Below are 24,715 nucleotides of genomic sequence, written 5' to 3'. Positions count from 1 at the left end.
CCGGGTCCTGTTCTGTTCAACATATTTATCAATGATCTGGATGAGGGATTGGATTGCACCCTCAGCAAGTTTGTCGATGACACTAAGCTAGGGAGAGAAGTAGGTACGCTGGAGGGTAGGGAAATAGTCCGGACTGACTTTGACAAATTGGAAGACTGGGCTGGAAGAAATCTGATGAGGTTCAATAAGGGCAAGTGCAGAGTCCTGCACTTGGGCCGGAAGAATCCCAACTATTGTTACAGGCTCGGGTCCGACTGGCTTGGTAGTAGTTTTGCAGAAAAGGATCTGGGAGTTGTAGTGGATGAGAAGCTGGACATGAGTCAACAGTGTGCTGTTGTAGCCAAGAAAGCTAATGGCATATTAGGTTGCATCAAGAGGAGCATTGCCAGTAGATCCAGAGAAGTGATTATTCCTCTTTATTTGGCTTTGGTGAGGCTGCATCTGGAGTACTGTGTCCAGTTCTGGGCCTCCAATTATAGGAAGGATGTGGATACACGGGAGAGGGTCCAGCGGAGGGCGACCAAAATAATTAGGGGGCTGGAGCATATGACTTATGAAGAAAGGTTGAGGGAATTGGGACTGTTTAGTCTGTGGAAGAGAAGACTGAGGTGGGACTTGATAACAGCCTTCAACTTACTGAAGGGAGGTTGCAAAGAGGCTGGAGAGAGGCTGTTCACAGTGGTCATGGATGGCAGAACACGGAACAATGGTCTCAAGTTGTGGTTGGAAAGGTCCAGGTTGAACATTAGGAAAAAACTTTTTCACTAGGAGGGTGGTGAAGCATTGGAATGGTCTCCCCAGGGAAGTAGTGGAATCTCCATCCCTGGAGGTGTTTGTCTCACCTTGACAAAGCCCTGGTGGGGCTAATCTGATGGGTTTGGTCCTGCTTAGAGCAGGGGGTTGGACTTGATGGCTTTTTTAGGTCTCTTCCAGCTCTATTGTTCTATGATTCTATGATTCTAGCACCTCATTACCCCAAGACTGGAGCCACAGCTGGGGGCAATTGCTGAGTCCTGGAGCAAGGCCAGGATTGGAGCCCTAGGCTGGTGTTAGAATCCTGCGTGTGGACTCCAGGGCCAGCAGAACCCGCTGGCTGCAGAACCTGTGGGGGGCAGGGCAGGCAATGGGGCGTGGAGACCTGGCAGAGCCTGCAAGGCTGGTGGGCAGCAGTGAAGCCCACAGGTGCCACCTGGAGGCCACGACTGCAGGTTAGGTTGGTAAAGCTGGTGGCTGTTCAGCAGCAGAGTCAGTCCCCAGTAACAGGGAAGCTGGGTGGAAAACCTGGGGTTGCTGCAGCATGCCCCACACCCCTTCTTTCCGCACCTATGTCTGAAGTCCTGCAAGTCACTGCACATCCCCTCAGACTCTGTGCGCTTCGGTGGCTCTCAGACATGCAGTTATATGTGGGACTGTCCCTTACATCTTTCTAATTACACATTTCTCCTGTGTGAGGAAACTGGGGAAGGCACGTAGTTTTCCAGCTTTTTTAAAAAATAAAAGATTTGAATCAGATAAGCATCTAAGTGCCCTTAAGAATCTCATGGTCCCTCTCAAAATTCTCAGAGGGGTAGCTGAGTTAGTCTGGTTCTGTGGCTCTCACTGCCTGTAGTGGGCACAGATTGTTTATGGTTTGAAGGGGTGAGCAGAATTGTCCTTCAGGCTTAACCACATATACAAATGTTGTATTGGACTCCATCTTGTAGATATTTCCCAAACTTATGTCAGGGAGAATAGTAACAGAGAGGAAGCTGTGCTAGTCTATACGCTATCAAAACAAAAAGCAGTCAAGTAACTAGTCTTTTATGTCAGGGAGTAGTGCACAGGACATAAGTACCCACTTTCTCTCTCAGAGAAAGAGTTAATGGGCACAAAGCAGACATAAAAACACTCCTGATCCACAAACCCGTTAGAGGGCATTTTAATGGAGTGTGCCATTCTGTTAATGACTTAAAAGTTTGCGTCTTACTGAAGAGGAATTTTCAGAACACTTTTCAAAGAAAGGCTGCTGACCTCTCTTTTATATTCAAATTCAACACATTAACACGTGGTTTGAACCGAGATTGGAATTTTCTGGGTCGCTATAGGGGCTCGTTTGCATACTTGGCTTAATCTAATTCTTGCCCCCCCCCCACCACCCATTCTGCTCCTCTGCTCTCTGATTTGTTCACCTTGATAATTTTTTTTCTGATTTGTTCACCTTGATTACTGTTTTTGGTTGCCTATGCCTTAAATATTGAGTCTGTTCTGGTATGGCTATGGTCTGAAGAAGTGGGTCTGTCCCACAAAAACTCATCTAACAAATTATTTTGTTAGTCTTTAAAGTGCTACTTGACTGCTTTTTTTGTTTTGATAGTATATAGACTAGTATGGCTATCTCTCTGTTACTACTCCCTGAGTTTCTCTTCCTAACCCAGCCTGCAATCACAAAGCTCTCTTCAGTTATTTTCCCCCTAAATTCTCTCCTTCCCCTCTTCTCTTTTCCCACAGACTCAGGAGTGCACATTCCACTCAGCTGATGGTAACACCTCAAGCAATACAATACCAACCTAGAAGTGTATATTTTATAGCACCTAAACAAGCTTTGTTCCCTCTTATCTTTTCTGAAGATTAGATACTTACTGTAGCACTTTTAACGATGCCATTGCAGGAAGCATTCTTGCAATATTTTCTGCTCCAGCATCACAAATGTAGTTATTGTACAAACTGCAGAAAACAAATGCATCAGGATCATCATTAAATAAGTCAAGTTATTACTCACTAAAAGTTAAAGAAAAGAATTCTGAACATGGCTGGTACATATTAGAGTATGTTTAATTCTTATTTATTTGCAACCAATGTAAAGACTATGGTTTCAAGATCTGTAAAATATCAAATTCCAGTCCTATTGAGAGCCATATATTCCTTTTCTTCAGTTTACACACAGAAATAAAAAATTGGATAAGACATTTAAATGGATAATGAGAACACAAATGGCTATATTAGATATGATTTAAACATCTGCACAGTCTACATCTTTATGCTTCAGGACACAAGGACTAGGAAGAAGTTTCCCTTAGAAGCAACTTATTCCACAGTTGAACTGTAGGGTTTCTTGTACCTTCCTCTGAGGTATTTACTTCTGTCCCATGTCAGGCAGGGTACAGAACTAGGTGAACCACTGGTTTTACATACCCTGAATAAAGTCCCAGTATGTTGGACATAATTTAGTGATCTCCAGACCTTGATTCTGCCATGAGTTCTCAGTTTTGTGACTAGCTAATTTTATGTCTGAGGCAAGAATATGAAATTATGCCCCCTCATGTTTATAAATTCATTGTAGTTATTTCATGGAAAAGGGAAAATAATAAATAATACACGATACATGATAACAAAAACAGTTTGTTTATTATAGTAAAAAGGGCCTCACACCTACTCAGGGCCTGAAGACACCAGCTGCGTAAAATCTGTTTGGAGGGTAAAGAAAACGAAACAGCAGAAATGTAGCACTTAAAAGACCAACAACATGATTTATTCGGTGGTGAGTTTTTGTGGGACAGACCCACTTCATCAGATCAATCTCATTTCCAGTACAGACTGACAAATTTTAAGTACAGAGGGCCAAAAAAAAAATTGCAATAAAAACTGACAAATCAAGTACATAGGACTGAAATAGGTGGCAGAGGGGTGGGAGATGTTAAGCGTCCTGCCTGAGATAATTACGAACATCAAAGGAAGGGAATCAGTCCTTGTAATGGGTGAAGTAACTGGTGTCTCTGTTCATACCATGTGATTAATGTGTTGAATTTGAATATGAATTCCAATTCACAACTTTCTGGCTACAATCTGGTTTTAAATTCTCTTTGTTCTAGGACACAAATTCTCAGGTCTTTAACAGAATGGCCCACTCCATTGAAGTGTTCACTGACCAGCTTATATGTTTTGAGGTTCCTGATGTCTGCTCTGTGTCCATGTATTCTTTGGCGAAGGTTTTGCCCAGTCTGTCCAATGTACACAGTGGCAGGGCGTTGTTGGCACATAATGACATACGTAATGTTGCTGGAAGTGCAGAAGAATGTGTCTTTGATCTTGTAACTAACATGGGTAGGTCCAGTGATGGTATCACCAGAATAAATATGTGGACAAAATTAGAAGTGGGGTGTGTTTCAAGGAAAAATTCCAGGATTCGCATTAGTGTGGTGTCGCCTGTGATTGCTAGTGAGAATCTTTCTCAGGCTAGGAGGTTGTCTATAGGAAAGGACAGGCCTGTCACCTAGAGTCTTCTGGAGTGTAGCATCATGATCTAGAATAGGTTGCAGGTTTTTAATGATGTGTTGCAGGGGTTTGAGCTGCAGGCTATAGGTGAGGACAAGTAGTGTTCTGTTATTGATCTTCTTGGGCCTATCTTGAAGTGTCTGGTTTCTGGATATTTGTCTGGCCCTGTCAATTTGTTTTTTTCACTTCTCCCAGTGGGTAATTAAATTTTATACATGCTTGGTAAAGGCCTTGAAGTTTTCAGTCTCTGTGAGTATGTTAAAGAGTAAGTGCAAAACATGCCGAGGCAGATGCAATTGAGGAGAGCCTCTTGTCTGCCCAGGAGAAATGGGTAGGGCAGGAGGCACACTGAGCACCATGTGACCTGGCTGGCACAGGTTACAGTTGCAGAGAAAGTGCATTATCCGGGGGGGGGGGGGGGGGGCGGGGGGGGGGAGACAGTGGATTGGATACACTGCCTAACAGAAGGTCCCTGCCAGGAGCAGTTACTAGGACAGATAATTTGTTTGAGGGATTCAGGCAAGGAAGGGATGAGCTCTGTTCCCAGGTGGCCCCCTGGGGAGGAGTATAAGAATGTTACCCGAGTGTTGGCTCTAGTGAGGGAACATTATCTACGTCAGAGCCTGGAACAGGGGTCTGCTGCCAAAATAGCCAGAAGAGTCATTTTTTCCAAATTCACTTACAAAATCAATCCTCCAAGAGCTGCAAAGCATGTGAACCAGACAGTCCTTAATAAATAACGTCAAACCAGACTTTTGCCAGTATGTCCTTTTTAGGGGAGGATGTGCTGGTAGCTCAGCCATCCAAACGTTGCCACATCCTCCCTCAATCCCAAAGAAAACCCTATCAAGGAGATATAGGCTGTGTCTACACATGCCCCAAACTTCGAAATGGCCATGCAAATGGCCATTTCGAAGTTTGGGGCACGTGTAGACACAGCCATACGTATCTCGCAGAACTGGAAGGGACCTTGAAAAGTCATCAAGTGCAGTCCCCTGCCCTCATAGCAGGACCTATCACCATCCTGACACACTTTTTTAAAATCTAACCTGCCACAGAACCTTGAAAGGCCCTTCAAGGATTGAATTCACAACCCTGGGTTTACAAGGCCATTGCACTATCTTGTATGTGGAAAGAGGCAGAGAGCAGGTCTGACAACATGGGGCTTTCTCTCTTTGTAGCTCTTTGCAAACCACTTGCAATACCCCGGGGAATAAACATTAGGCACTGGGGTGTAAAAATCGGGTCAGACTTCTGCAAATAGTACATCAGCTCGCCAGTGGTGCTCAGTGTGTTCTCTGCTTAACAGACGCCAGGGCAGCGGTGTGTGTATGTGACTAGGCCGTGCATGTGAGACACAGTAAGTAAACAGTTATTTGAAGCCCCTGTGTGGGTGTGGCTCCTTCACAGGCAGGAGCCCCAACTGGTCTGTCAGACAGATAAGGAAATAGACAGGGAGGTATAGTGAGTAGCAGGAAGAGGCGTCAGCCGCACCTAGCAGGAGACGGCTCAGGTGACAATGGTGCCTGCTTCCCTCTCACACCTGCTGCACATACTGGCACCCAGGAAGCTGGACTGCAGCCAGGAGGGGTGGCTGAGCAGGCTGAGCCCCCCATGGAACGGGGCAGGGAGGAATAGCCAGGGCAACAGGTAGCAGAGATAAAGAGGAGGGAGTGGCAGGGGGCAGACTGACCCCAGCCTGCTCCTCCCCCCTATGTCTACCCCAGCCCTCCAAACCCCACTTCTCCCTGGAGCCCCATGTACCTGGCAGCCCCCCAGCACTCCCAGACCCAGTTTCTCCCCAAGCCCCACTCGCCTGAAAGTCCCCCAACACCCCCAGAAGTCCATCTTCTCTTCCAAGACCCATTTGCCTGACAGCCCTGCGACATCCCTACAAACCCAGCTTCTCCTCCAACCTCCACTTGCCCGACAGAGCCCTGACACCCCTCCAAACCCAGTTTCTCTCTCAAGCCCCACTCACCTGGAAGCCCTCCAATACCCTACACACCTAGCTGTCAAGTTCCCAGACCAAGAAGGGGCGGGGGTGCCACAAGCAACCACAGCAGCTGCAGCCGGGGCAGGGTTACTTCAGGGAGTGCAGTTAGCTGGCTGGGCAGCTCTGTCTGAGTTGCATGTGGCTCTTTAAGAGCCATTTGCAGCTTGTTATGCTGCTAGTGGCTGTTGTTGCTTCAGGGAGAAAGGCAGCCGCAGCCACCAGCTCCTGCTCTAAGCACACTCCCACACCCAGCCGGACCTACAGCTGCCTTTGTCCCTGTAGCAGCAGCAGCCACAGGCAGCATAATGAGCTGCAAATGGCTCTTAAAGAGCCACGTGCAGCTCGGATGGAGCTGCCCAGCTGGGTAACCGCACCCCATGAGGTGTGGCTCCTGAGGCAAGTGCCTCAGTTGCCTCACCCTTCTTGAGGCTCTGTGAGTGCTGCATGATTAGACTCTTACAAAGCTTGTCACAGGACTGGAGCTGTGGATCACAGCTCCGTGTGTGGAACTAATGGCCAGTGGCCGCGCTGCGTATGGTTGAAAAGCAGTGTTGTTCTTTGTGTGTACCGCTCAGTTATGGACCTCCATATCAGCTTAAATTTTACATTTATCTTCTTCCAAATGAATAAGATCCAGTACTGTTGGGGTATAGAACCCTCAATCCTGGAGTCTCTGTGCAAAGAAGCAGTCCCATCATTTACAGCCAAACTAACTATATGAGTAAGTCCTGAAGTACCAAGCCCATAGTGAACTCATTAGAGTATAAGGATATTATTCTTTCCAAACATAGTCATCATCTTCTGGACGAAGGCTCAGGGACATTTTATGCAAAGCAATAGAACAGGATACAAACACTTACCTAAGCGTCTTTAACGAAGATAAGGAGGGAAGAGCAGTAGCTAGTTGCTCAGCACCCAGATCTGTTATCTTGTTCTGAGATAAGCTATTACAAATAAGATGCTCTTGTTAATAGAGTGTCAATAAACCAAGCTATCACAATGTTGTCTATGTTGCTCTACAAAGCTGACACTGAGATGCAACATCAGACTGTGACCCAATAGCTATCACTCCTCTGACATTTTCCAGTCCCCAGATAATTTAAATTGCTGCTGTCCTTCCAGATTATCTCAGGGAAGACTGGGTAAATGTGAAGCACTTCTGCAAAACTAAGTGCAATATAGTTTACTTATATATGGTTAAAAACAACAAGAAGTCCTGTTAGATGTGTTAGTCTATAAGGTGCCACAGAACTTCTTGTTGTTTTTGAAGATACAGACTAACTTGGCTACCCCTCTGATACTTACATATAGTTATAGTTTATATATAACCAATATTTTTGAAAGCAGATAGAGGATTTAACCCTATTTGAAAAACAAAAGCCTGAAATTTCCTCCTGTTGATTTTCAATGTCTAATGTATCTAAATGAACAAAAAATATATATTTTGCTAATTAAGGCATCCATCCATACTCAAAGTCACCCCTGACTTCAATGGGTATTGCACATCTGGAGCAATGGCAGGGTCAGAAACTAAGAAATTTCTCTTATATTTACTCTGCATTTTAAATAATTCTCTGTAATTCCTGTAAAAAGAACTGATAGAAGGTAAATGTGTAAAAATTAATTGCTTGCCTTGAAGCAGAATTAGAAAGGCACAAGGCACAACCGCTACTCTGGCTGCCATAGGATTAATCTAGTTCTTTTTCCTGGCTCCTAGAAGTTGGTGCTGTTACACTTGCAACTTACTTCAGTGTTTCCAGGGATGTCAGTTCAGAAAGTACTTCACAGAGGCTTTTTGTTCCTTCATCTCCAATTTCATTTTCACTCAGAGCATCTAGGCTGCAGAACCACAAATGAGGAATTATTAGCTGGTCTTTTAACTATTTTTTGTCTATTAACCATCTAAGACATCTGCTCAGATATTTGAGTGGTTACATCTTTATAAGGGACCAAGGTCACCAGGTAAGCACAGGGCTTAAATTCAGCTGGAGCTGTCTGGAGTTGAGCTCTGGTAATTGTTTTGAGGCTCTCTAGAGTTTTTATAGCATGTTGGGGTGGGGTACTCTGGGAAATACTCTATAAGAATTTAAGTCCTGGGTAAGAATAATCTTGCATATTCAAACCCTTCTCATAAGCAGCCATCATTGCTTTCAAACTTAGTGCCTAAGAAAATTTTAAAGAAGAGAAGAAATGCATGACCCATCCCTTGCAAATGTTAACACTGAATGGCTCACTTATATTACAAAATAAATGTTTCCAAACAGTTATAAAATAGTTTCATCAAATGACCCACAATAGTTTTTCTGCATTTTCTTTCCGAGAACTCTGAAATTCTCATTCTTGTTTGTTTGTTTGTTTTTTCCATTTGGAACAACCAAATTTTGAAATCTCAAAATCTTTCACTGAATGGAATTTTGTTCTCTAAACTGCTCTATTTGAATGAAAGCATTCCTGGCTCTGTTTTGAATTCAGTATATAGTCACTTACACAGCACAGTCTGTTATTGTTTTCAGATTTCAGAATAATCTTTCACTGTTTTTCAGATGTACTAAATATGATGGCAATATAGGATACTTTTTTGTTTCCTTGATTATAATTTATATGCCTCTGATATCCTTCATTACATGACAGACAAATTCCTATTAATGAAGAATTTATATAGTAATTTCAACCAAGGATCTCATTCAGTGTATATGTGGTAATTAATTCCATGTCACAACCACCCTGTAAGATAAATAGATTATGTCCATTTTGCAGAAAGGAATAGTGAGGGTCTGAATGGGTCTGTCCAAACACGCAGTGGATCTCTTTTACTGTGCCAGTAGCAGAACTGAGAAGCCTTTAACGTCTAATCTGCTACTCTAGCCAAACCAGTAGTTTGTAAGGTTATCTCTTTTAGAGCAGAAAAAACATTCAGTGTGTGCTAGGAGCTGTTTACTGTTGAGTTCTACCCATTAGTATCCACTGACAGATGGAGAAAAATATCACTCACTCTAAATGCTGCAGAGATGGGAATGCTGCAAGAATTTCTACAAGTTTTAAGAATCCCTGAAGGCCACAGACTGGACCCAGCCTGCCAGGAGAAAAACTATGTTAATTTCATAGTAAACAAACAGCACAACACATAGTTTTGATTTTGTTACCAGCATCTTTTTTCCACACTGCAGGCAAGATAACACCATTCATATTTGAGCAAAATCTTCCTTATCTCATTAAGACTACAGCTACACTACATTCCCCTTTTGGTGGAGGAATGCAAATGAGGGAGATTGAAAATGCAAATGAAATGCTGATTTATAAATCTCATGCCGCATTTGCATAATCTCCCACAATTTTGTTTCAGGAAGAAGACTTTTCCAAAAACAAAAACAGGAAGAAGGGTTCTTTCAAAAACAGGGTTTTTTTTCCCAATGGCACCCGCCTACATGGCTGGTTTTGCTTTTAGAAAAGTCTCTTCCTGAAATGAGATCATGTGAGATTATGCAAATGAGGTATGAGATTTGTAAATCAGTACTTCATTTACATTTTTGATCCCCCTCATTTGCTTTCCTCCACTGAAAGGGGAATGTAGTAGGGTAGCTGTAGCCTAACTGTTTCAGAGTTAATGCATAATATGGCCCTACAACACTGGATCAAATACAACCGAGGTGCACACAGGGGAAGCTTTGCACGCATTTTTCCTCTCCTGCCTTTTTCTTTGCAGTATGCTCTTAATTTGTATTTTCTGCTATTTCAGATTTCTCATCTGAAGTATTTTAAACCTGGTCATGGCTATTTTTGTCTCCCCTCTTAAAATAAAATTCGGTCACTGTCTGCATATAATTCCCATTTCAGTCAATGGTCATCCCCTTTTGGTCATTCTGAGCCATCTTACACCAGAGTAAACTGTGTAACTCCATTGATTTAAAATGCTCTTACTCCAGATTTACATTAGTTTCACAATAGACCTGACCCTTGGTTTTTAATCAATCCCTATTTAGACTAAATTCATCGATTTCAGGGGGAATTCAGCCTCTGTAAGGAGATCTAGATTTGGACACACAACACAGACAAGTCTGGGGAAAGAAAAGGAAAGGAAATGGGAAGAGAAAACCAGCAAAGGGAAAGCTGCTAGGCTAAACTTTAAACTGTTTGTTGGCAGCAGGAAGTAGAAGGGGGCGAGGAGGGAGCATCTTATTCTCTATAACACCAGTACGGCCAGACAGTTTCTGAGCTGGAGGCTATATTAACTAGTACAGTAGTATAACTGAAAGGTGAAATCAGTCCCCAATAACACTAATAATCAAATATTTGAATGTAAGCACCAACTGCATTTGGCAGGTGCCCGGAACTGGACATTTAAGTGTGCATTCTTTTCAATTCTGAACTATTTCTTATTATTCCTTTCTCTGAAAGAAGGGAGCAAATAATTTGCAGTCAGCAGCTACGCACTGACACACATTATTTGCTCTGACATCATGTCCTATGTGACATAAGCTATGTCTACACTAGCCCCAAACTTCGAAATGGCCATGTAAATGGCCATTTCAAAGTTTATTAATGAAGCACAGAAATACATATTCAGTGCCTCATTAGCATGTGGGTGGCCGCGGCACTTTGAAATTGACGTGGCTCGCCGCCGTGAGGCTCGTCCAGACAGGGATCCTTTTCAAAGGACCCCGTCTACTTCGAAGTCCTCTTATTCCCATCTGCTCATAGGAATAAGGGGACTTTGAAGTAGGCAGGCTCCTTTCGAAAAGGAGCCCCGTCTGAACTAGCCGCGCGATGGCGAGCCGCGTCAATTTTGAAGTGCCGCGGCCGCCCGCATGCTAACGAGGCGCTGAATATGTATTTCAGCGCTTCATTAGTAAACTTCGAAATGGCCATTTACATGGCCATTTCGAAGTTTGGGGCTAGTGTAGACATGGCCATAATCAGCTATAAGACAGGGCTTAGCACAGCCATGTCCAGACACTTAGATGGGAAAGCAGAGTAGTTTAGTTCAGGACTTTTCCCGAGCAGTTAGATCATGGCCAAAACATAGCATTACACTGTCACAGAAACTCTGTGATGCAGCAGAGCTGGCTTACCATGCATGGAAAGGGACCTCATTAGTTTGTGAGTCACTGGCTCACAAGACTGAAATTTAGCAAGAATGAGAAACGGAAATTTATATTTCTAGTAATGAGGGAAATATCTTCAGTGTGTTTTACAGCTGAAGGAAAAAGTTCCTCAGCTGGAGTAAGACAGCACAACTCTGTTAAAATTAATGGGGATATGTTGATTTACAGCAGTTGCAGATATGGCACTATGATTTTCTTGGGTTTGCTGGTAAATTAATAAGCCTGACGTAGATCAATATAGATACAATGGAGTTTACCTCATATTCTTACCATAGATTTACTTTAATGTAAATGTAGCAACTGTAAGTAATGTAAATGCTCATTTTAGCAGTATTAAAACCTGTCAGCCTATGGAGAGGGGCATTACTTACGCAAATTCCAGTTTTCTAAGGTTTTTGATAGCAGGAATTTCATGCATATTGTAGCCGGAAGCATCTTCTATGCTAAATAAATCATAATGGAATAATTGTATCTTTTAGCATCTTTAACACCCCCCCCACTTGTTTTGCAAGGCATACTAGATTGTACAGAGCCAGGTTATAGTTGCTTTGTTAGAAACAGCATTTTCAAAACAGTTTTTTTTTTAAATCTGAACACAAGGAAAAAAGTGTAACACAGTAGAAAAAGAGTATTTTAAAATGTGGGCCTATCTCACCCCAGACATCTTTTCATCAAGGCTATGCCTACATTAGCCCCACCCCCCGCTTTTGAAAGGGGGATGCTAATGAGACACTTCAGGATATGGTAATGAGAGCTATTTGGTTATAGGAATAAGGGGATTTCAAAGTGTGCAGGGTTCCTTTGAAAAGGACCCACTGTAGACTAGCCACGCGTGATCAAATGCAGCACTTTCAAGGTGCTGCGGCTGCCATTATGCTAATGAGTCGCTGCATATTCATTGTGACACCTAATTAGCACATCCTGAAGTGTTTCATTAGCATCCCCCTTTTGAAAGATGTGGGGCTAATGTAGACATAGCCCAAGAGACTGGGGAACCAGCATCTTTGCAGCACTCTGCTTTGCTCTCTCCTGTGCTTCTGAGACTTTTTCTTACCCACTCAAAGCTCTTGGTTTAAATATTTTTCACTCTGTGTTACAAAGTAGGACACCAGCTTCATCTGCCCACCCCGCCCTCACTCCTCCAGAGCCAAGTCAGGTGCTTGATCTCAGTGTATGAAGACAGAGATAAAACTTCAAAGTGAGCAACATCTGCATCGTCCTGTAAATGTCAGTAAGGTGGGGGCTAGCTGGGTAGAACAAATTCTGTTGTGTGCACCAAGGCAGGTACGGATGCACACCGCCAGTAGAGACACATTCTGCGGGTTGCGGGTGCTCGGCTAATCAGCTGGACAGCACTTTAATCTGTCCTATGTGGCTGCCCGAGTGCTCAACGTACAGGGAACACAAAATACAACAGTAGCCCTACCTTGTTCATAAAGATCAGAACAGTTAACCTGCATACTCGTAATTGTATTGACCCTCTGGTTGGATCACCTGGAGAGGGGGACTTGAATCCAGGACTGCTGGCTCTGAAAGTCTAAGGTTTTACCACTGAAAATAAAAGACTAGCTGTCTTCACTCATAGCCAGTAACAGACTCTAGCCACTACAGGGATTAGAAGATAAGGAATTGTAAAATTACAGGTAAAAGTCACAGTGAAAAAAATTAAGCTGGCAATTGGCTTTTTTGTGTGCATTTTAGTGCAGAGATTGAAGGAACTCTCCTCCCCACAGTAACTTGTCAGTAGATATTAAAGCAGAAGAACATTGGTGGGGTAAGAGAGCATTCCCTGTATTTCCTGTCCTGTGGATAAAGTAAGAACTCAGGGAAGCACTTGGAAGAGGGGAAAGTGATCAGGAATAGTCAATATGGATCCACCAAAGACAAATCATGCCTGGCCAACCTGATTGCCTTCAACAAAGAAGCAGCTGGCTCTGTGGATATGGGGAAGGTGGTGGCTGTGATATACCTGTACTTTAGCAAAACTTTTTATAGGGTCTCTCACAGTATTCTTGCCAGTAAGTTAAAGAAGTAGGGAATTGGATAAATGGATTGTAAGGTGGACAGAAAGCTGGTTAGATCATCATGTTCAATGGGTTGTGATCAAGGGCTCGATGTCTGGTTGGCAATTGGTATCAAGTGGAGTACCCCAAGGGTCAATAATAAGGCTGGTTTTGTTCAACATGTTCATTAATGATGTGGACAAGGGACAGGATTGCACCCTCAGCAAGTTTGCAGATGACACTAAGCTAGGAAGAGAGGTAGATACAATGGAGGGTAGGGATAGGGACCAGAGTGATCTAAACAAATTCAAGGATTGGGCTATGAGAATTCTGATGAGGTGTAACAAGGACAAGTGTAGAGTCCTGCACTTAGGACATAAGAATACTAAATACTGCTACAGGTTGGGGACCAACTTGCTAAGCAGTAGTTCTGCAGAAAAGTAGCTGGGCATTACAGTGGATGAGAAGGTGCATGAGTCAACATTGTGCCCTTGTATCCAAGAAGACAATCTGCATATTGGGCTGCATTAGTAGGTGCACTGCCATCTGGTCTAGGGAAACAATTATTCACATCTGTTCAACACTGGTGAGGCAACATCTGAAATACTGTGTTCATTTACAAAGGAAATACTGAGTCCTCATTACAAAAAGGATGTGCACACATTGGAGAGAGTCCAGCAGAGGACAACAAAAATGGTTAGAGGGCTGGAGCGCATGACTTATGGGAAGGTGACCATCCATCCCATTTTTAATGGGACAGTCCCTTATTTAGACTTCCTTGCCGGTGTCCTGACTTTTTTAAGAAAATGGGCAAATTGTCCCCTATTTTGCAAGTCTCCTGTTCCCCAGCACCTAGTGTCTCAGGGCAGCAGCCCCTCCAGAGGGTGGCTGCCTCGTTCCCCAGCATCCCATAACTCCAGGAGGCAGCTCCTGCTGTAGGGAAGCTCCTCCACAGGGTGGCCGTCCTGTTCCACAGCACAGCAGCTCCTGCTGCCAGGGACCCCTTCCATGGGGCAGCTGCTGCATTCCCTGGCCCATTCACTGGGAGGCTGTGGAGCTCCTAGTCTTGGCAACCCACACCTCAGCCAGGAGGTTGCAGACCCCTTATTCTCTGTTCCCTTTCATTGGGAGGCTGCAGAGCCCCATCCCTCATGCTTCCCCATTGGGAGGCTGTGGAGACCCCCTCCCCAGTGCCCCACTGTGGGGTAGCAGCCCCCATCACAGAGGAGCCCTGTCATGGGACAGCGGCCCCCCATCCACAGAGGCCGGTGTCCTGTATTTGCCTATGATGGGGTGGATTAAGCCTCAACGCCCTTTAGAGGAGGCCACAGGCTTTGCCACACCCAGTGAGGAGCAGAGAAGAGGTCCTCCAGGTCCAGCTGTCTCAGTGGCAGCTAATCAGGGCCTGGCAAGCCAATATAAAAGAAGCTGCTGGGCTAGGGCCAGGCAGTTCCATTCAGGAGTTTGAGCTGGGTAGATGCCTATGCTGCCTGGGAGACCAGCAGCATTTGGACAGCTCTGAGTGAAGCACTGAACTCTGATGTGGATAAGATCCAAGCCCGATGGCTGGAGACTGGCCACAACCCTGGTGAAGGAGCTGACAGCACCCTGGACGTGGTGTGTTGGATCCCACCCTCAGGACTCAGAAGGCAGTGGTCAAGACCGCACAGAGCCCCTTTCACCATGGATGGAAACCCAAGAGCAGGCCAACCTTGTTCCATTGCCATAGGGCGATGTGGTCACCCTGCTTATGAGGACAGGATGAAGGATGTGGTTTTATTTAGTCTGCAGAAGAGAAGAGTAAGGGGGGATTTGATAGCAGTCTTCAACTACATGAAGAGGGGTTACAAAGGGGATGGACAGAGGATATTTTCAGTGGTGACAGATGACAGAACAAGGACCATGGTCTGAAGTTGCAGTGGGGGAGGTGTAGGTTGGCTGTTAGGAAGAACTACTTCACCAGGAGGTGGTGAAGCACTGGAATGTGGTACCGAGAGAGATGGTGGAATCTCCATCCCTAGAGGTTTTAAGTCCTGGTTTGACAAATCCCTGGCTGGGATGGTTTAGTTGGGATTGACCCTGCTTTGAGTAGGGGATTGGACTTGATGACCTTCTGAAGGTCTTGTCCATTTCTATGATTCTAACCTCACACTCCTGGACTGTTACCAAACCACAGACTTTCATAATTTGTAAGCATTGAAGTGTAAATAGGTATTCAGTTGTGACAGGCTCTTACCAGTGTATCACTTTCTCTTGCATCTGTACAAGGTCACAAAGGTCACTAATATCCTTCAGTGTTTCTGCCTTAAACGGATCAATACCAAATTTCTCAACAGAAGTCCTCAGCAGCTCATATTCCTTTGCTTCCTCTAAGGACTCCCAGAGCCTGACTGCATCACTCAGGGAAGCCCTGTGAAGAGGCAAAACACGTTTGTTGACTTATGAGGCTTCCTCCTCCCACCCCCACCGACCTTGCCTGAAAAGGTCTGTTACACTATAATGCTTATGCCACAAGAAATAACTAACCTGAATGAAGTCACACTCTTTAGGCCAACCAGGTGTTTCAGCCCTTCTAGGTTAATGCCACTCTTTCTCAAATCCAAGGTAAATGCCTTTTGTGAACTTTTTAAAATAAAATGCAGCACATAGACATCAGGGGGTGTAAGAAGTGTGCCCAGAAAAGAAAGTTCAGGCTTCAGCCTTAAAGCCACATGCCGCAAAAGATAGCTGTCCTGTGTTTCATAAACACAGTGGAACAGCTCAAGTAGCTTTTCTGGATGGAGATCACTTATCTGTATTTTTTTAATGTATTTTAAGAGTGTTTTCTGCTTCTTGGTTATGATTTTTCTTACATGCTCATCTGAAAGAGACAAGAGGTATTGATCAGACTGGAGATATAATAATCCAGGCAAGAACCGAGGCACCAAGTCTAACCAACTATGAGGCTTTTTCTTTCTGGGTGGCAATGAAAGGTACTTTGTGAGGCTTTTATCCTTGATCTCTTTTGCGAGCACCAGATGAATTGCACTCAAAAAATTTTGGATAACAAAGTCTGAGAATACACTCCCAAATTCTTCCTCTCCATTCCCTGAATGCTTTGGAAATGTAAATGGCAATACTAAGCCATATTTCAGAGCAAACTCCTTAATTTCTGTAGAGGGAAAAAGACTGCTTTTCAGGGCATTTTGATTCTTTTCTCCAAGGCACCAGGCTACCTGAGCTAGCCTGGTAATGTGCTGCTGATTTCTTATGGATTTTGTATCTGTTTGTGTGGGCATCAGCTTTTGCTGGAGGTATTTTACGAAGAGGCCAGTAAGTGTTGAGGGCAGGTCTTTGTCTCCCATTTCAAACATCATCTCGCAGAGAAAACAAAAGAATCTACACATGACAGGGTTGTAGCAATGACTGAACAAATACTGACAATCTGTGATTAATTTCACTGCAGCATCACAGTATGGTAGCCCTTCAAAATATCTGGTTATGTATGATTCTATCTGGTGTGGAGTGAACCCTACCATTTCAATGATCTTATCCACTTTCGATAAATACTGATTAAATTTGTCTTTGGGTCTTGCTGTTAGCAATAAAGTACAACCATTGAGTATCTTTTTCTGGAAGAGCCCTGCAAAGAGCTCCCTGATGCTGTACAGCTCCTTGTAAGACTGGCAGTCGGAATAATGTGTAAAGCCATCATGATCCTGCAATTCTTCGAAACCATCGAAGATGAGTAGAACTTTACTGGGATTTTGCAGTATGTACTCAAAGATTTTGTCACTTCCTTCTCGAGGTTTGACAAAGAGTTCAAGAAGCAGGTCCTTCAATCTGTATTGCTTCTCGGGCAGGCTCAGTCGTTTGCACTCAAACCAAAAGGCAAATTCAAACTGAGAAAACTTTCCATTGGACCAGTCTTGGCAGATCTTTTGAACAAGAATGCTTTTACCCATTCCAGCCTTTCCCAACACCACAATGACTTTGGTCTCTAGTTCTTTTCCTCCTGGGACTTGAAATATTTGGCTTCTTTCTAAAATCGCTTTTTCCTTCTCTTCTATATTGTATATGACCAGCTCCTTCTCCATCACTTTGATGACATTTTTCCCGCTCTTTGTATCTGTTTGGCTTTGCATGAGAGCCCCATCAACATAAAGTTGATCAAGAGTTACTTCACGGTCCATGGCCACGAATTTGCACACATCCTGGAAATAATCCTTAAGTGATGTGCAGAAAGCTTCCACTTGCTCTAGAAAAACAAAAACACAAATAAGCTGAAGAATCAAGTGTTTCAGAGGAAATGCAGACCCACATAGCTTTTATATATTTTAAATATGTAAGTCACAATTCTTGTGAAATGCACCAAAATTCTAGCAACTGGTAGTTTTCAGAAAATACTTATTTTCTAAACTATAGGAATGATTGAATCACACTCAGAAAGTTTTGAACAGCTCCACAACTGTTGTACAAGATATTTTCCCCACAACAGACAGCTAATTGTAGAGCAAAAACAGATGTTTTGGTTTTCCACAGAGTTTACAAAGCAATTCAATTTTAAAGGGGATTGAAACTCACTTGGCCTTTTGAAAATTTGTTCAGAAGGAACATCAGGAATTTGTGATATTTCACTGTATATTTCTTCTCCTGGAGAAACACAAGTTATTTATTTGAGAAACAGACTATTAAACATTCACTGATTGAACTTTTCCAATCTTAGCAATGTGACTAGTTAAATGGGTTTGAACATTGCTACTTAACAATTGATGCACTAACATAACTGTTTGCCTATGTCAGTGATAAAATGAATGTAAATCATGTTAATGTATGACAGACAAAAGACAAAGAAATCCTGGAGATAAAGCAGACACTTCAGTCAGTATTCATCTGTTGGTGAAGTTAATTATTGTAGCTGCAGTGTTACAGAAGAGCATAACTGTTCTAATATGCTACTCAGAGCAGGGCTGTGGAGAAACATTACAGGTCTATACATGAAACTGACCTTTCCTTTCAAATATTAGCATATTGGCAGGATTCATGTTCACACTCAAGAATTATTTGTGTAATCAAGAGGAACAGCTTCAGAGTAATCACACAATTGCAGTTAGTTATGTAGTTAGGTATTTAGGGTGAGCTTTATCGACAGGTAATGTCCTTGTGAAAATTCAGTTAGGAGATTTACACTGCATTATGTCCTACATATAGAATATTGTAATTATTAAGTTGATACATGGGGGTGGGTTAAATTGTGGAGCATTTACCTGAATGATCTGTCACAGTTGCAGTATCTTGCATATAAGCAAATGGGCCCATGGAGGTGTTTTCATCAGGAGACCCCAAAATTGTTTGGAAAGCCAAGTCCACTTGAGCTGAAATTATGCATTTTGACAAGTTATTCATATAATTAAGGAAACATTTACCAGCATTATCTCTTAATGACGGCAAAAAGCTATCAGGCACAATACTAAGAAAGACTCTATGACCACAACATAGTTTTAGTTAAGCCAAAAGTTTTGAGAAAGTCCTCCAATGTAATTAAACAAACTCTCCATTCAGGGAGTCTAATACTGCCTCTGAAGAACACGGGAGCTTCCATTAAAACCGATTGCAAGTCCAGGTGTACATCCAAGAACTGAAGTACTTTCTTACAGCGTGATCTGAGTTGAGATGTTACACTGAACACAGCTGAGAGGACAAAAATTCCTGTCAGTGCCAAGAAATACAGGTTCAACCTCTATGGTCTGGACTTCTATAATCTTAACACCATCTGTGGTCCAGCATTTCTGTGGGTGCCCCTCAGCTGGTGCACACATGGGGAAAAGTTAGTTCCTGCTCAGCAATTCCTCCGAGAGCTTCCAGAGTGGCACAAGTGCAGTGGGGAGGTAAGAGGGAGGGAAGGAAGAGGTGATGGGGCATGCTTGGGGGAAAAGGCACAGTGGCCGCAGACTCCCCTGGCCAGCGGCCAGGAGCACAGCACAGCTGCTGTGGGGCTGGGTGCACTCCCATAGGACTCAATCCCTGTGCCTCCACATCCCCTCTGCCTTTTCCCCTGACTGCTTGCCCCCCTGCTCGGTCAATGGTGGCATCTCTGTTGCTGGCGGAGTTGAGCCCCACAACCAGTGGCAGTAGAGGAGGTGGCATTGACCAAGCATGGCTGGGCAGGTGCTGTGGGAAGAGGCAGGTGGATGTGGAGGAAGTGCAGACCTGCAATGAGGAGCAGGGTCCTGGAGAACAAGACAGCTGCCATGGGGCTTGGTACACTCCTGCACTTTTAGCCCCCAGCCATAAGGCTCCACATCAACCCTACCCCTTCCCCTGAGGCCTCCCCAGTCCCTGCTTGGTCAATGGCAACCCCTCTTCTGTCTCTGGAGCTGAGGCTCACAGCCAGAAGCAGCAGAGGTACTGGCATTAACCCCGCCGGTGCCAGACCTGGGAGGAATAACACATAGCTTACTTTTGGGAAAAGACAATCCCTAATAAAGGCCCATGAAGGTACATTTTACATGAATTTAAGAATATTGGGTATTTTCCTGTTAGATGTTAGACCTTTTCCCACTGGTACCTCTTCAGCAGAGGAGTTGCACAATATTGTAAGAAACTTCTTCTCTGAAACATAGGAACCTTTGGTAAAGGCTCAAAATGCCTTTTCATCTCATTATCAGAAATTCTGGCCAGAGGTCATGAATAGACAGGTAGGACAAACTCAGCCCCAGCAGGAAGTCGCTTCTCCCCACAGGAGCCAATGGAGTTGTTGCTCAGATACTCAGTCTGAGTTTTGCCCAGTTACCTACTCATCTGCCAGACTCTTTCCTAGGACAGCACCATAGGGGTTTTGGACCCAAACGCCCAGTTAGTGGCATGCTGGGATGTGAATCTAACCTGCAGTAGCCAGCTTTGCACTACCTGCATATGTGGGCCCTGCTGGCATGTATTAACAGTTGATCAGTGAGAGCTAGGTTAGTAATGTTAGTGGGTCAAATCAAGAAGTAACCTCAGTCTAATTAGCTTACCTAAGAGACAGGCAAGGGATTATTGGATTACAAGCTATGATATCTTCATGGACAGAAAAAAATGATAGTAGAGGGCTCTTCAATTTGGCAGACAAAGATTTTAAAAGATCCAATGGCTAGAAATTGAAACCAGACAAATTCAGACTGGAAATAAGACACCAATTAACAATGAAAGTAGTTAACCATTGGAACCACTTCTATGTCACATGCCATTTTAAAAGCAAAACTGGATTTGTTTTTCTATAAGATTTGCCCCTTTCAAACAGGAATTAAATCAGGGAAGTCCTCTGGTCTGTATGGTGTAGGTAGGATATTAGACTGAATGACCAAAGAGGTCACTTCTTCTGACCTCACCAATTATGAATCTATGGAAATCTGCAAGACGCTGCAGATCTTTTAGACAGAAAGAACCCTAGCTGCATCACCTAGGCAGTGGGGAGCATATTATTAATGAGCTTTGCTTTCCCGGAGACAAGAACTATGGCTGCAGAACAGGAAACACCTTCACATCGGAACTAACCTCAGTTAGCTCAAATTTCTGCAGGGGAATGGAGTTCACTGTTGAAGGGAGCTGTGGTGCATGACAGGACAGGGTAAAGCAGAATATTAGGTAGTGGGTAGGAACTGACTGCAGGAATGGTTTAAATATAGGAGTGAACTGGAGGAGCTGGCTGGAAGGGAATCCATAGCCAAGTGCATATAGTAGCACCACTGGGAAGGGGACCTGGAAAGGGCTGTAGCCCCTCTTGATGTTTGAACCTCTGAATATCATACCTGAGATCTGCCTAAGAGCTGTCTCTCAGGCTGAGGCACGCACTTTACCTGCAACAGAGCTTGTTTCAGAGAGGTAGTCATGTCCCAGCTTTGCCTTGGGCAGAACCATCCCATCCGAACTGGGGTGGCTGCCCCATGACCCATGCTTTTGGGGGCCCCATGGTGACTGCCCCAACCACCCTATGGATGGGAGGGATGGAGGTTACCTGGAGCCAAGGGCTGGGCAGCAGAGGCAGCAGGGATTGCCTCCTCTCATCCCCACTTACCACATGGGTGGCAGGAGCAGCAGCATGTTTTCCAAGTAGACTGTAAATATAGGGTAAGGACTCAGGGCAGAAAACACTCAGTGTAATTTGACATGCTGTGTAAATTAACAAAAATGAGTGAGTGCAATTGGTGAGCCAACCTAAAATGTGTATGTGCCCTTTACAGTTGCTTCCACAGAGACCTGTGGGTATTTAGGAGGGGTCACCAAAATTTCACCTTGTGCTTAGGTGCTGTTAGCTGTGTAAATAGCCTCTAGGGGGCAATCACACCTACTGTAACTGAAGCAGCCTTCAACAAAGGAAATACCCTGGGGACACCAAAGCTTGGAAGTAAATCTGCACTAATTACTGTGGAGGGGGAACATTTCAGAGGGCAGATTGCCCTTGCAGTGGGGAACTGTTTGTAGCCTGAGCAAGACTTTGCTGTTTTTATTAGGAACCAGTTTCTGTATCTGTTGTTTGACTTTAACAATCAGACTTGGGAGAAAAGTTTTGAGTAAACGATGGTTGATTTTTCTTTGTTGTTGTTGGACCATGTTAACTGCCAGTTAACTTAATGCCCAGTAAAGCTGCTAATGTGTAAAACTCCAACAGAACTCCTATATTGTGGGTGATGGGATGAGCTTTAAAGCATAATTCTGTAACAGTTTTGGAAAGGTTGAACAACAGGACTTTGCAGGTAGTAGGTAGATTTGGCCACTAGAAACATACTACTCTGTAGCTCTAATGCTTGAGTAAAACAGGTATCAGGGGGTAGCCAAGTTAGTCTGTATCTTCGAAAACAAGAAGTCCTGTGGTACTTTATAGACTAACAGATATTTTGGAGCACAAGTGGGTCTTTGCCCATGAAAACTTATGCTCCAAAATATCTGTTGGTCTATAAGGTGCCACAGGACTTCTTCTTGTTGTTGAGTAAAACAGACATGCCTAGTGTGCTGGACTTGGCTGAGCTGTTAGGGAAAAGACTGTCTGCAACATTAGCAAATACATGTAATTTATTATAAGAAAACGGAAGTGTGCAGGAAAATGGAGTTTGTGTGCAGAGAAACAGTTGTTACACTTTCAGAGATAGTGGGCAAGAGAAAAGCCATCCTGAACTTACCAGCCAGGGTTGGGAGGAAACCAGGTGATATCTGTGAAATTTCAGTGTGGGAGGAGGACCCTGGAAACAAAACAGGCAAGTTAATAGAACTACAAACAATGGTGATTAAGATATATGGTATCAATGTATTGATAGAACTGATTTTACTTTCTGCCTCTGAAAAAGGGCTGATACCCTAAAACACTCACCTGGATATATTATTATATTGGCTGCACCGTTCCCTGCAGGCAAATTAATTCTCTGTTGTGGAACAACTGCAAAGCTGGATATCACTTGAAGGCTCTTAGCACCAACAGGCAGACAGTCCGGGTTGGAATTTCCAGAAGACACTGGAATCAAGAATAATGGAGTTACTCAGCTTTTAAGCACCTGGATTTCTAATAGTGGGCTACAGCCCTTCCTGCTCTCAAAGGTGTTCTCGATGTACCTTCTCAGCTGGTGAATGGTAAAAGCCTATGGAAAAGTCATAGGGTACTCTAAAGGCTAAAATGTTCATTGCCAAAGGCATTCCATGGACAGACATACTATTTACAGTGTATATAAAATATTAATACAATCATAGAATCACAGATCTGGAAGGGATCTCAATAGGTCATTGAGTCCAGCCCCCTAACCCAAGCAGGATCAGCCCCAACTAAGTCTTCCCAGCCCTGTCAAGCCAAGACTTAAAAACCTCTAAGGAGATTCCACCACCTCTCTAGGCAATGCATTCTAGTATTTCACCACCCTCCTGGTGAGGTAGTTTTTCCCAATAGCCAACCCACTCCTCTCCTTCTGTAACTTCAAACTATTGCTCCTTGTTCTGCCATCTGTCACCACTGAGAACAGTTTCTTTCCATCCTTTTCAGAGCTCCCCTTCAGGAAGTTGAAGGCTGCTATTAAATCACCCCTCAGTCTTCTCTTCTGCAAACTAAATAAGCCCAAATACCTCAGCTTCTCCTCATAGGTCATGTACTCTAGCCCTTTAACCATTTTCATTGCCCCCTGCTGAACCTGCTCCAGCACATCCACATACTTTCTGTCCTGGGGGGGGCCCAAACCTGGACACAATACTCCAGATGTGGCCTCACCAGTGCTGAATAGAGGGGAACAACAACCTCTCTTGATCTGCTTGAAATGCTTCTTCTAATACAGCCCAATATGTCGTTAGCCTTCTTGGCTACAAGCATGCTATTTACTCATATCCAACCTTTCATCCACTATAATCCCTAGGTCCTTTCCACACTGCTGCTTAGCCAGTCAGTCCCCAGCCTATAGCAATGCTTGGGATTCTTCCGTCCCAAGCACAGGACTCTGCACTTCTTGTTGAACCGCATCGTGCTAAGGCTGCTCTTGGTGGAGTTAGTAACACTGAAGGTTCATTTGCACAGGGCTACCATATGTAAGTGAACCTATTATGAAGTCTGAGATGCTATGTTATAACTTACAAGACTCATGCAATAGCACAGCCTTTCCACATGATTATGCTCACAGGAGTTTGTTCTAATGATGCAGTGCTTGTTACCTGATCTCCCGTCACAGCTCTGCAGCAGATAGGATTTCTGTAATGCTAGTGCTGTGTTAACTAATACCAGCTACCTAATGTCTGATTCTTAGTTGCCCCAGACTCAATGCTGTAACTCCAAACCCTCCCTGGCTATCAACTTATTATGGGATAAGCTTTTATGAGTTGCAACTCACTTCATCACATGCATAAACGGAAAAAAAAGAAATAAATAGTAGGAGTACAGAGGTGGGAGTGTTGACCGAGAGCTAATTCAAACAGGATGGATGTTTTTGCTGAAACATACTAACACGGCTATCTCTGAAACCTGACTCTACCAAGCCTTTCCAAGGGATGCTGCCAGCAAAAACAAAGAAAAAATGAAAATATAAACCAATTGAAGCTCCTTTAATTTTACTATCATGAAATGAATTAACCCTGGGTGAACAAACATTTTACATCAGGGTCCACTTTTTGTCCCTGCAAGGAGTAGGGCCCCTGTGTAATGTAAGCCAAACTGACGGAAATTTCAGTTATGTTCATATAAAAAGCCAAATAAACCTTCAGCATGTTTAAGAAAATAAGTATGTACAGTGTAATCTTTAGTGATGGGTATTTAAATACGAATATGAATACATAAAACCAGAAACCCATTTCAGCATTTGTCATGAGTTGGAGGAGCCTGAGATCCAGCAGCCAATCATGCTGTGCCCTCTTTACAAATTTCACACCCCGGAAGGGAC

General features: G+C 43.8%; 1 protein-coding gene across 1 annotated transcript in view; it reads right to left on the bottom strand.

Moving 5' to 3' along the window:
- The window catches only part of CIITA (class II major histocompatibility complex transactivator), a 100,305-nt gene that overhangs the window by 13,676 nt on the left and 61,914 nt on the right, over positions 1 to 24,715 (bottom strand). Inside the window, exons 9-19 of the mRNA XM_075010655.1 lie at positions 22,678 to 22,818; positions 22,490 to 22,549; positions 18,599 to 18,706; positions 17,916 to 17,984; positions 15,879 to 17,589; positions 15,589 to 15,762; positions 11,721 to 11,792; positions 9,240 to 9,320; positions 7,994 to 8,086; positions 7,108 to 7,191; positions 2,620 to 2,703 (exon numbers count right to left, since the gene is read on the bottom strand). Of these exons, the coding sequence (XP_074866756.1) occupies positions 2,620 to 2,703; positions 7,108 to 7,191; positions 7,994 to 8,086; positions 9,240 to 9,320; positions 11,721 to 11,792; positions 15,589 to 15,762; positions 15,879 to 17,589; positions 17,916 to 17,984; positions 18,599 to 18,706; positions 22,490 to 22,549; positions 22,678 to 22,818 (2,677 nt within the window). The remainder of the gene's footprint in view (positions 1 to 2,619; positions 2,704 to 7,107; positions 7,192 to 7,993; positions 8,087 to 9,239; positions 9,321 to 11,720; positions 11,793 to 15,588; positions 15,763 to 15,878; positions 17,590 to 17,915; positions 17,985 to 18,598; positions 18,707 to 22,489; positions 22,550 to 22,677; positions 22,819 to 24,715) is intronic.

The sequence above is a fragment of the Carettochelys insculpta genome, chromosome 16 (genome assembly GCF_033958435.1).
Source record: "Carettochelys insculpta isolate YL-2023 chromosome 16, ASM3395843v1, whole genome shotgun sequence".
NCBI lineage: Eukaryota > Metazoa > Chordata > Testudines > Carettochelyidae > Carettochelys > Carettochelys insculpta.
The sequence above is the reverse complement of the archived record's forward strand: the minus strand, read 5'-3'. Positions and strand labels throughout refer to the sequence as shown.